The sequence below is a fragment of the Austrofundulus limnaeus genome, unplaced genomic scaffold (assembly GCF_001266775.1).
Source record: "Austrofundulus limnaeus strain Quisiro unplaced genomic scaffold, Austrofundulus_limnaeus-1.0 Scaffold64, whole genome shotgun sequence".
In the NCBI taxonomy this organism is placed as follows: Eukaryota; Metazoa; Chordata; class Actinopteri; order Cyprinodontiformes; family Rivulidae; genus Austrofundulus; species Austrofundulus limnaeus.
Window position 1 is genome coordinate 1,964,381 of NW_013952466.1, and position 12,400 is coordinate 1,976,780.

A 12,400-nucleotide genomic window follows, 5' to 3' on the forward strand; every position below is an offset into this window, starting at 1 on the left:
GGTGTATTTTTATGGACACTGGCAGTATTGTAACTGAGCCGTCCTCCCTCTCCACTCCACTTTTCATTGCCCATCCAGTCTCTCCACTCTTCTATCCTCRCTCTTTATTCCATCACCATCCTGTTCTGCTCGCTGGCTTTACTCACCCAAGGTCAGGTCTCTGTATTTCGGTAGCAGAATAGTGACTTTATTTTTCCTCCTGCTYGTTTGATTCACGGTGGCMCACAAAGCCCGTTGAAGGGGAAAAAACARAACAACAAAATCAAAAAAGACACAACAACGCTGGAGCAACTTGGAGCATCTCTGGGTGTCCTGCTCACGTTAACSCTTCTTTTGATTGGCTCTCCTTCTTTCTTTCTTTTTCTCCTCTGTGTCATTGTTGATAATTGTAATGTGCTGCGCAGTTAGTGAAGGGAAAAACAGAAATGTATAAATCAAAACCGAATGACAGAATATTGAAGAATGASAGGGATGTGATCCTCCAGTGGAGACCTTGGTGAGAAAAGCTGGGCGCATTAAGAGCAGAAAGGCCTGTGAGTTCTCAGCAAATCGACTTCGATGTTTGATGAGAGTCATTGTTTTCTTAAATGTTTAAGTTCAGGGTAGGGCTGACAACTGCATGTGAAAGAATCTCGTCATTTAAAWTCCAATCAATTATTACAGCAAAAATTGATTTTCCTCCCTAAGACTTCTAAGAAAATTAAGTTTGAATGTTAAAGTTCGATTACTTTTTTATTGATTTACTGTGGTTTGGTTTGCCTGACTGCTGTTTTATTATCCACAAGATAACACGGGCATCAGATTAGTTCAAGATCAAGATTAGTTATTTTGAAACCTCACATAATGAGTGAAAAAGAAAGTGATAAGTAGCTCAAGGCAACTCCTAACACAGACATTTCACTCTGCACGTCTTTTAGAAATCTGTTTATTAGGGGCGCAACGATACAGAAAATTCACGATTCAGTTCGGTTCAATACTTTAGTCTTAGGGTTCGATATTTTTTCGATACAAAAAAGAAAAATTTCCATGCCTTTTTTAACTTGTAATTTATTTAAATTAATTATGAACATTTGTTTAACCTCAAAAGTACAACTTTTAAATTAAATGTTACTGAAACAGCAAGTTTCTCAGTGGATCTGCGCTCAAAAATGCAGCCTATGTGGAGTAGTCGAACACAGATCCACTGATCCTTCAACACAGAGCATCTTTAGAAGAGAAGCTGATAAAATAAATTTTAAATGTCTGTATTGTTCGATACAAGTGTGTATTGAACCTAAAGCACTGTACTGAATGGTTCAGTACGGGTACATGTATTGTTGCACCCCTAGTTTCTTCCATTTGTTGGTTTTGCAGTCAAACTACTTTGAGTCCAGAGAGAGTGTGCAGCTTTTCATACTAAARATTGACGTATGAACAAAGTCTGAAAAGTGCACGAATATTCAGATTTATGAAACTGTGTACAGATGAGTCSAAGTGTATTTCCTTTGTACATCCTTGAACATGACACTGAGTGCACATAAAACCCCTCCTTTGACACGCCTCCATTTACATATTTGAAAAAAGTCTTGATGCAGGTAAATGAGGAATACCATGGGATGCTTCTAAATCAAATCAGAGCCAAAACTGCACAATTTTATGCATCTCTTACACCTTATTGACCTTTGGAATCACCCCTCATGCTTTTTATGTGCCTCATGTGTTTACGTCTTGTTGTTTTTACCATTTGAAGTGTGTTAAGGAGACATGTCATGCTTTTAAAAGCAATGCTTTGGCCTGAATTCCTTATTGTAACACCACAAGCCCCTCTTTCACTCATTTTGAGGCTGTCTCTTTAAATCCAAACAAGGTGCTTCACACTCCGCCCCCTCAGCTTCTAGAGCAGTCCATTCTAGTTTGATAGAAAGGTTTGAGACTATATAGCTGCACAGAAACATTTTATGTACAAATTAATTAAAAGATGTCAACAAGAGAAGACTTGTCCATCCAGCCTGCATATGGCTCAGGACCATAAGTGTCCTTTATTTGAATATAGGTTCRTAATTTTGGTTTACAAAAAGTCTCAGTATACTRTGACCTAATAGTTCAAAAGGCRTCATAGAAAATAGAGAAAACTGAACAGKTTGAAAAATATGACCAAAGTATATAAAKATATCTACGCAGCACCAGGAGAAACTAGATTCAACTTTTCTGTRCTCCTAGAGACTCCCAAGTACACAACAAAATATTTAGCAGCTGTTTTTTGACCAGCAATTTTGCATAAATCTCCTTTAATCACCTAAAAAGGTTTGAGTGGAAGTATGCATATTCTCACAGCAGGTCAAACGTTTGCATATATTTACGCACACTTTCACACAACGTTCATTTTCAACGATCCCAACGTTTGCCTGAAACACGCTGAATGCAACATTTGCACCATTCCTACACGAGACCCTCACTGTTATTATTACAGTCRTTCTGTYGTTCTGTCTGTGGACAACATTACTCAAAAACCTGACGGATTGTCATGACATTTTTACCACATGTGGCTGCTGGGCCAAGGAACACACCTTTAAATTTTGGTGAGGTTCCGGATCACGATGCGGATACAGGAATTATTTTTCTTTTAACACTCTGACATCGGCAAAGCTGTGATGCTTTCACAGGGCGTGGGTTTCAAAGTGTCCAGCAGGTGGCACTGTAGTATTGGTGTGCCCCTTTGTAACTCTATTACAGGATGGGGGAAATTGGTCTTGGGGGAGGTTTGCACTCTCCGAGTGCTTCTAGTTATTATGTGTTGTTATTTTGTTTCAGGCATGTAGCTGACGCTATTTTAATCAACACAATAGTCAAACAATAGATYAYAAAAATCAATACTTAAAAAGGAAAACTGTGAATATAGTGTGGTGCTTCTAAATCAGTTTTTAACTAATAAAGTCCTTCAACASTATTATTACTGCAGGCCCATGCTGTCCAGGTGAGTTTCAATTTAGTTTAGTTTTTTTGGGCCAACAGAACTGGAGAGGGGCTCAGGGGGAGTCCCAGTCCCCAAAAGGTGAAGMCTGTGACTCAAAAGTATGTTTTGCTGAGAGGAGCAGCCGAGGCAACGGCGAGGTTGTGAGAACGAGCCAGCTGAACAATCCAACGGTGGCCCGAGGCAGTCGCACTTTAAGGGACTAGATCATTAGGTGTAATTAGGGTGTTCACATTGTCACATACCCCCACCACCGCCACCACCAGACAGCCGAGGAATGAATAAAATCAGCAGATACACCCCCCAGCCTACTTACACCTCCTCCACCCACACACACACGCAGCAACTCCCCAGTTAGTGAAAACACTTTGATGTCAGAGGAGTCGAACAGAACTTACCAGCATAAAGGCAGTGTTTTAAGCCCCCCCGCCATCCCCTCCTACTTTTCTTATGTCCCTTCACACAAGGCTGCAAGACACACACTGCTGAATGGACGACAACCTTTCCCCCTCTCTCCCTGCTCTTTCTCCCCCTCCTTCATCTCTTTTTCAGCCTTCCCACCCTGCGTTTTTTTTTCAAGCCTGGTCAATTCTCCAGACCAAACATAAAAAAAGAAGCATCAAATGTTTTCTGCTACCGGGTAATGAGGGAGTGGACCTCATCAGGGCCCAATACTCAGCTATCCTTGGCTTTTGTTGCGGCTCAATGGCCCCGCGTTCTTTGAAAAACTCAAAAGCAACTTTTTGAGAAGGGAAGGATTGAGAGCGCGAGATATGTCATGAAGGGGAGCGGGGGGAGTAAAAAAAAAGAAAAAGAAAGAAGAAAAGAAGCCACTCTGTTTTTATGCTAAACGGCTGTCCAGCTCAGACAATGACATGATCGCAGCTACATGTGTTTGGATGACTTTTTTTCTAAAGAGTCTGCCTCAGTTTGACGTTTCGAAACAAACAAAAAAWATATATATACTGATTGTGAATCTGAGGCCACAACAAAATAACAGTAGTTCACCTGTTAGCCAATTTCAAGTGTTCAAGCCACACTTTTCCTTAACTTTCACAACAAGCCAATTTAGCTTACAGAAAGAAAAGACCTAGCGCTACTGTACCTACAGCTGAGATCATCTTATGTTGAACAAAGAAAGAAACTTAATCGATCCAATTATTTTTTTCCTGGGAGCTTCATTGAAAGCATCTAAGCTCTAAACACAACCTAAACCAGCTAGAGGTATTTATAGCCTAATAGTCTGCGTAAAAAAACACACCTGTGAAAAACTGCTGACTGGTCTGTGTTTGATTTACAACCAGAGGCGCATAAAGAATTTACTAAGTAAAAGTAAAAATACCCTAACAGAAGATGACTTTGGTAAAAATTCATTTCAATGATAAGAAAATTACTTAAAAGTCATAAAACTGTAAAATTAAACAACTCTTTTTTATGATGAGTCATATTTAACTTAGTAAGTAAATTTTATTTGTACACCTTTCACAGATAAACATCACAAAGTGCTTTTCAAGGAGCAGAGAGAAAAACTAATAACATACAATAAACCATAAAGGCAAACAATAAAACAAGTTAAAATGACTAATAAAACATTAATATATTTAGTTAAAACCTGTCTGAACAACAGAGTCTTAAGTGCCAGTGACGTGTTTATCCTTCAGATAAAAAAAAGTCAAAGAAAACTTTGTTCTATTTAAGAAACTTGGCCTACCACACATTATTTTACCCATTTGGACACATAACTGGTCTAATTTCTTTTGAACTTGGATTGGCAAATGGGAAACAGGAAGTGACATCAAAGATGAACTCCTTTAAGAAAAAGAACTCACTGGGCTTTGTTTATTGAAACATTATTATTTGAACTCTCACTCTTTTTTGTTTCTGACTGATAGCGTCTCAAAAYAATCTAAAACATCCGATTCCTCTCCACAGWCTGGGCTTTTGAGCATTTTAGCGTAGCTCTGTTTTCATGCAGACATTCCCCTTTGACATCACTTCCTGTTACCTCACATGCAAATATCTCAACAACTGTTCATCTCAGCTGCATTAAAACGATCTTGTAACATGTTTTCAGTATTATCTTTCCAAAAATGCAGTTGTATTATTACAAAAAGGTTGATGTCACAAGCACTTTAAGCTGATTCTTAAAGAAGTCAACAGAATCGGCCTCACGGAGACACAGGCGTTCCACAATCTAGGAGCTCGATTTTGAAAGGACAGGTCCCCTCGAGTTTTAAATCTAGTTTTGGGAACCTTTAGAAGATTTTGGCTTGCAGACTGAAGATTGCGGCCATAGAGTGGGGAGTCAGCTCTAAAAGTCCAAACTCAAATTTTAAAATAATTCTGAATTTGACAGGTAGCCAATGAAAACAAGATAAAACTGGTGTGATGTGTGCCCCTCTGTTATGTTAAAAGCCTTGCTGTGGCGTTCTGTATCATATTTAAAATTGTAATGTGTAACGAGGTGTTAAATTATAGGGACTTTGATAAATGCGCTGCCTGATCCCGGCAGTGCGTGGGTCAGATAATTTTTTTTTGCTTGTTTTCATGCTTACCCTCCGCTTACCATTTTGAAATCTATCTTAAGGTTTTATCTAGTTTGTTTTCTGCTTTGGTTTGAAAAATAGTTGCGAAATTGTGATGCGCACTGTGTTTACGGAGTCCTGCACTTTGTTTATGTTATAATTGAAGTCAATGGAGCACTTGCTTCCTACAGGGTTCCCACGGGTCCTTGAAATCCTTGAAAGTTTGTGAATTTGAAAAAATTATTTCAAGGTCCTGGAATGTTTGTGAAAACAGCCAAAAATTACACTTGTCCTTGAAAGTCGTTGAATGTGTTTAGGGGATTGAAATTCTCTATTCACATGACTGATTTTCATCATCTTTAAAAAAATTATAAAATAAAATAAAAAAACGTACATTGGATAAAAATGAACACAAAATATGGATTATTCAGGATTACTGTAAACTGACGTCATTGTTTCTGACTCAGCAACTTCTATGTTGTTCAGTTTTTCATTGAATTTACATGATATTAAASCTGTTTATTGGTAACATTCTGCKGTAGCAGTAGGTAATTGCYGTTGYRYGTGGTTCTTTAATTTGAGGAAATTGATACTGGAAAGTCCTTGAAATGTCCTTGAATTTGATGTTGACCAAGGTGTGGGAACCCTGTTCCTAATTTTCAGCCTTTAAAGACCTCTAAATCTTTAATGGGTGGTCCAATTTAAAAAAACTAAATAGTTTTGGAATCTGTTCACAGAGCCTTATGAGTACAAAAGGAAAAACAGCTCTAAATTAAGTTTGAAAATTTTATCTAAGCCCCTATAAATTAAAGTAAAGAAGTAAAAGTATCATTGAGTGTAATGAAATGAAAGCAAACGTTATGTACTTATTTCCTGTACACCTCTGTTTACAACACAAATGGAACAAGTAGTTTGAGGTGATGGAAGTTGCAAAAAAGACGACGTGACTGCCTGAGGAGCAAAATGAAAGGTGGTGGGGGAGGAGGAGGAGGCGGCAGTGTTGGGAGGGGTTGAGAAAGACCACAAAGTGTAGGCGGAGGAAATCTTGAAGGAGTGGGGAACTTGACAATCCCCTTGAGATGGATAATCAAGTAATGACCCGCGAGGCCTCAGCCTCATCTGATTATAAATAACCAATGGAATCATCATCTCTGATTGTGTTTCCATTCCTCCTTCTCCCCTCTCTTATTTATACCTCCGTCAGCCGTCTTCACTGTAGGTAGACGCCGCTCATAGGGGTGGGGGGAGATGGCAGGAGAAAAGCCTAACAGAGATTCTAATGATGTGGCGGCAATTGTGACAAGATTTTCTTTCTTTTTTTTTTTTTTCTTTTTGAGCGACTATTTACCGGTTGGCGGGGTCACGGAAGGTTGATGAAATGACACCTCCCTTTTGTGCGTGAGGGAGGGCGAGTTTGTCAGGTTGTTATTAAGCCTGATTCAGCCAATTGGCTCAGAGTGGGAACCCCGTTTGTGTGAGCGGACACGGAGATAAAAAGTTGACAGCAGAGAAGAATAGAGTATTTCCGTCCCCTTGCTTTGTGATGATTACTAATTATCCTGCAGCTTAAGGAGGCCAGTGGCAGAAATTCACTGATTTCATAATTTAACGGAGCTGTCGCTGAATACTCAGTCAGCCGCTGATGGCTCGCACGGAATGATATGCAATTCCTCTCTTTTCTTTGATAGAATAGTGGCGATGATGATTATAGTTTGTGCTGCACTCTATGACATGAATCCTGTTGACGTTTTACACTGTTTCGAAAAGTTTGGCAGGTTCGCCGCGGCTGGAACGCACTCGAATCGCTGCAGAACAATAGTTCAGCTCAATAAAGCGTGAAGCGCCGGCATCAAATTGAGAGCTGTCAGAGGAGAGAAGAGACACCCGCTGCCTTGTCTGTCCTGATGTTTTACCTGTTCAGGCACTATTTGCTCTTTGTCCCTTTAATTATTTGAGACAGGAACACAGAGACGCAGAACTCTCACTTTTTATGTTCCACATAAAGTAGACCAGCAAAAGAGGGAAAAAAAACATTTTTACTGTAAACTTTGATGGCTACCAAAACATCTCGTATTTGAGCAATTTTTAAGAAACTTGTATCTGTATTCACTGGATTTTTGGTGTGGTAGGAGCCAGGGTCAGCCCCACCAAATTTGGCACCCTAGGCCCCATTTGCAGTTTTCTTAACCTCACTGCCACTTTACAAACATTCACATTTAAAATTAAATAGTTTTGTCTTTGACATTATTTTTTTATCTATAGAAGTTGTCCAATTAAATTAGTAACAATATAACTGATTTGAAACAGAATACCAGTCTATCTCATACCTGCCAACATTTTATGTTCATCTTAACCAGCAGATGTGGAGTGTAGCAGTTCTAGGGGGGGTGCAGGGGTAAACTCACCTGAAAATCGAAACTACGCATTTTCCAGCCATTTGAAGAGCATTTTACTAAAATAACATAAAATCTGTATTTTATCAAGGTAGAATACTGAAAACCTGATTTTAACCTGAACTTTTTAAAAAAAAATTTCAGCGATTTTTGATCAACCATATCACAGAAACGGCTGCACCGATCAGCATGAAATTTGGCAGGAATGTAGATGAGTTTGACCTACACTGTGCCAGCCAACTGTTTTATGATACACCCCATACTTGAGGAGGGGGCTCCATTTGAAAATGGGGTGTTTGGACATACAACTATGCTCATAACTCAAAAACTGTTCAACATAGGAGCTTAAGAGTTCTAGTGAATTGATGCTTTGCGTACGTAGGATCATATATGCTACCGCTATGCAGTATTTAGTTTTGTTTCTATTCACACGCTGAGCATCAGTAGTCAGTCTTGACTGCATCATACTTTTATCACAAAGCATCCTCTGCACCATATAACCTCATGTAGTATAACACAGCAGGCTGAGAAACGCACAGAACAAGTTACTAAACTTGAGTAATGAGTGATTATTCTACAGCCTAAATCAACTATACCCTGATAAAAAAGAAAAAAAAAATTTTTTCATCCCCCATTTGTGGCACCTCCTAGATGGACGGTGCCCTTAGCAGTTGCCTATATTTCCTATGCCACGGGCCGGCCCTGGTATTGCTGAGGCTGATCTCCATCACATACTCTCAGCGCTACACATTGCACATCTTTACCTAAAACTTTGGCCATAACTTTGAGTCGCCAAAGCTTATTTGTTAACCTAATTTCTCACAAATCACTGGACGGACTTTGATGGAACCGTCAGTTTTACAGAAATGGAGCTCTAGCTTGAGGTGGTAGTAGTTGAGAGTCCTCCTCAACACAGACTTTGAGCACCAACACATCCTTTTAGATTTCACTGATTTGGCCCGACATTGCCCGTTTAGAAAGTTTGACCAAAACATAAACTGATTATAAGACGATTTTCAGCATATCTGAGAAAAGAGGATGCAAAATGATTATTAAAATGTGGCAGTGCAGAATCAAAAATGTTTCACGAAACAGTAAAGCAACAAATTATATTCTAAATATTCTAAGGTGTACTCTGACTCTTTTTTTCTCCCGTGCTTGTAAGTCCAAAAAAAACCCTTGTTTTTTTAGGATCATTTAAAAGTTTGTCTTGTTGACTGGAATTTATTTTCTCCCTGTTTGTTTTAAATGTGTTGGTGCGTTCACAGGATCACTGCCACACTGTCTGTCTGGACTCAAGGATCGACTACAGGAGGCTGGTCAAACCTGCAGCTGGGAAACTCTACTACCTGTAAGACTCATAAGACTCCCTCTCCATCGCTTCCCTCCTGTTTTTACGCTCCAGCTCCGCTCATCTCCGAGATGCAGCAGAGGTCTGGCAATGAGTCGACATGAACCTGCACACAAACATTCAGGCACAGGAAATGTTTGTGCACATTCTGTAGTTTGATTTTTTTTTTTTTTTTTTTTTTTTTGAGGATGGAAAGAGAAGGCAAACAGGTGCATAAATGGGCAGAAGCAGGCAGGGGAAATTTAAAAAGACCTGCATTACCTTGAAAGAGCCATGAAAAGAATGAAAGGAATCAATAGAACATGAGAAAATGGCAGAGCTTTAAAAGCTAGTTTTCCATTTTTCTCATTACATATACACTGTTAGGGGAACGCACACGCACGCACACASTCTGCCAAACAAGATTTATTCATTTACTGTATGTAAATAGAGCTCATCACACCCTTTTGCCTGGAGTTAAAACACAARCGCACAAACAGACACAAACACACACCCTTCACAGTCTCATTCAMAGCCTAATGCTCGTGTTTAGAGCCAAACATCCTGGTTTTTAGTTGATGGAGTGAAAAGCTAAGTACCTGACACCCCTGCTCTGCTCGCTGCCAGCGTTTGATGTGGCCACTTCAGCCTTATTAATTTCATATCCAATTATTTCCCCCGTGTGTGTTGCTGCAGCACCGGGGAGCTCGGCGCAGAAGCCTGCTTGGACACGCTGTTTGAGGAGTTGGCATTAAGACAGAGAAGTGGTAAGCAATGTTTCAAGTGAAGCAAGTGGGGTTCTGTGGAAAGGTTTTGAACAGTTAATATCTTACCTGCTGTAGATAGCTTTTTTTAATAAACAATTTGAGTTTAATTTTGTCTCAATTGACACTAATGGCTAGCTTGAGCAGGACCCTAAAACAACTCCAATCTGTAAAATTACCTGTCACAGTTGAGGGCATTGTTCCWCTCATCCACTTAACAGCTGAACTAATATTTTCTCAGACAACATTTTCTAAGTTTGTTGCAACATTTAAAAAAAGTTTAACAAAAACACGTATTTGCTTTAATCTGGGGCATACAAATATTAATTTTTTTTGTGTTAATGTTTAAATATAAGAACTAATTTAGCAAAAACACAATTTTAAAGACTAATTTGTCACTTCCTGTTTACCCCTGCTGCTTTTCCTGTTTTCGTCAGCTGTAGCTCCGCCTCCTGGCTCAACAAGAAAACACATTTTTCTCTAATTTCACCCCTACGACATAAATGTTTTTATCTGTGATCTGTGAAGCATTTTGAGTTGTGTTGACTTATGGTTTAATACTGTATCTGTGTTGAAGTTTAGCTATTGACTCTGATTCCTGAAACTGATACACCATGATTGACAGGTCTGAAGAAAGGGGAATTACTGAATGTCACATGGTGGACTGGATATTAATATTATTAATATTAGCGTTTTAGCTTTAGCTCCCCTAAATTTTTTTTTTTTTTTTTTTTTTTAGCTTTTTATCATCAGCGGAGCTAAGGAAATTATAGCAGTTTAGGTGTTAGTGAAGCAAATATTTTGGTTAGCTGTGCCCACCCCTGGTAGCAGATTATTCTTTTAACKTTTATATTCTGTGAGTTCAGCTTTACGTGGTTATTTAGAGGAAAATGTTATGGTTATTTGCATGAACAAAATGCTAACTATCCCTTCTAATACAACATGGGGCACTTTTAGCAATAGGATCACAAAAATTCTACCAGAATAATAGTATAATGCAAAATTGGAAGCTGTGTAAATGTTTACAAAATAGCTTTTGCATCAACCAAGATGGCATTTTTGCGACTAAAGATGTTTTAGAACAACAGCAGTCCAAGTTAATCTTGCCACTTTTCAGATTAGCTGTTAGCTTGTTTGTTAACATGTTTGTGTTTTCGCAGTTGCGAGTCGTCGGGTGCTCAGTGTTCTGGGCAGAGATGTTACGTTGGAAAAGACCTGTGGCTCCATCGCTGACTGTACCTTCGATGAATTGTGTGGCAGAGTGAGTATTACTCAGATTATTTATTTATTTATTTATTTTCAGTGCAGACATTTTTTAAAGAGCAATTACTTTTTATCTAGCTCTATAGCACTTGAATCAAGTTTAGCCACTACCACGTCCAGGTTAGCTCAATTTTTACGTAATTCAGTAAATTTGAGCTATTTTTWGTTTGCTAAGGTTGACTAGCTGTGTCGGCCATCTTGACTTCAAAAGGATGTCCRTTTGTCGATAGTTTTCTGAAAGTTTTATTAAAATCTGTGTAGAGGTTCATGAGATATTAAGAGACAGGTAAAAACATCATTGCCCACCTTTCAGCTTTTAGCAGTGGGCAATAATTTTAGCATTTTGTCATTTTCGCTCATTTATGTCCCCCCTCTGTGTCACTGCCCGATCCTTTGACCTCCATCTTATCTTCAATTCTGCTTAGTGTCAAAAAGCAATCGTGTTGATAATTTTGTGYRCGTGTGTGTTTGTGTGAAAAGTCTCAGCCGTGATGGAGAGTTTTAGCTTCAAGGCTTTCTCTGACATATGTTGTCATGTGTCCTCATTAATTTTAAGAGCAATCAAACTGAATGGCAGGAGCCCCAAGGACATTACATCAGCAGGAGTCTTTTGCACGACATGCTTTTGTTGTTAAATTGTCCTTTTATTTCCTTTCAGGCTGATTATGCAGAGTGTATAATTCACTCTGTGTCTGTTTGCTATAAACACATGTATCTGTTTGCTCATGTTGTGGGCAGGGGGCCAGACTTACATTAGCAACACTTTCTATTAGATATTTGCAGTCAACACTGWCTGTTTGTTAGCAAAATACCTTATGAACCACTGAATGTACTTTAATGAAACATTGATTTTATATTTATTATACAGTATGTACATCTAATTAACTTATTGRGTCAATTGAATTTAAGAKAGCTGCCATAGCTAATTGACATTAACCAACATAAAACTGTCTATAACTCAGTCAACATCACAGATACTTTTGATGCAGTAGCTGAGTCATTCACTCATGCTTTAACATGCAAACACATCTCATGATCAGGGGCGCCAGCAGTGGGGACCAGGGGGGCCGTGCCCCCACCCCCGAGAATAAGCTGGTCACCCTAGTGGTCCCCCTAGTTTTATCCTCTTGAGTACCCAGGTTTTTCCTTTTTCAATTCTCCTACCTATTTAGGAA

General features: G+C 39.0%; 1 protein-coding gene across 2 annotated transcripts in view; it reads left to right on the forward strand.

Annotated features, from left to right (window-relative positions):
• afg1lb (AFG1 like ATPase b) overlaps window positions 1–12,400 on the forward strand; it is a 40,816-nt gene that overhangs the window by 25,618 nt on the left and 2,798 nt on the right. Inside the window, exons 8-10 of one of the 2 annotated variants that reach the window (XM_014010009.1) lie at window positions 9,125–9,219; window positions 9,895–9,965; window positions 11,123–11,223. In XM_014010009.1, coding sequence (XP_013865463.1) covers window positions 9,125–9,219; window positions 9,895–9,965; window positions 11,123–11,223 — 267 coding nt within the window. The remainder of the gene's footprint in view (window positions 1–9,124; window positions 9,220–9,894; window positions 9,966–11,122; window positions 11,224–12,400) is intronic. The other variant, XM_014010010.1, reaches the window with a different exon arrangement.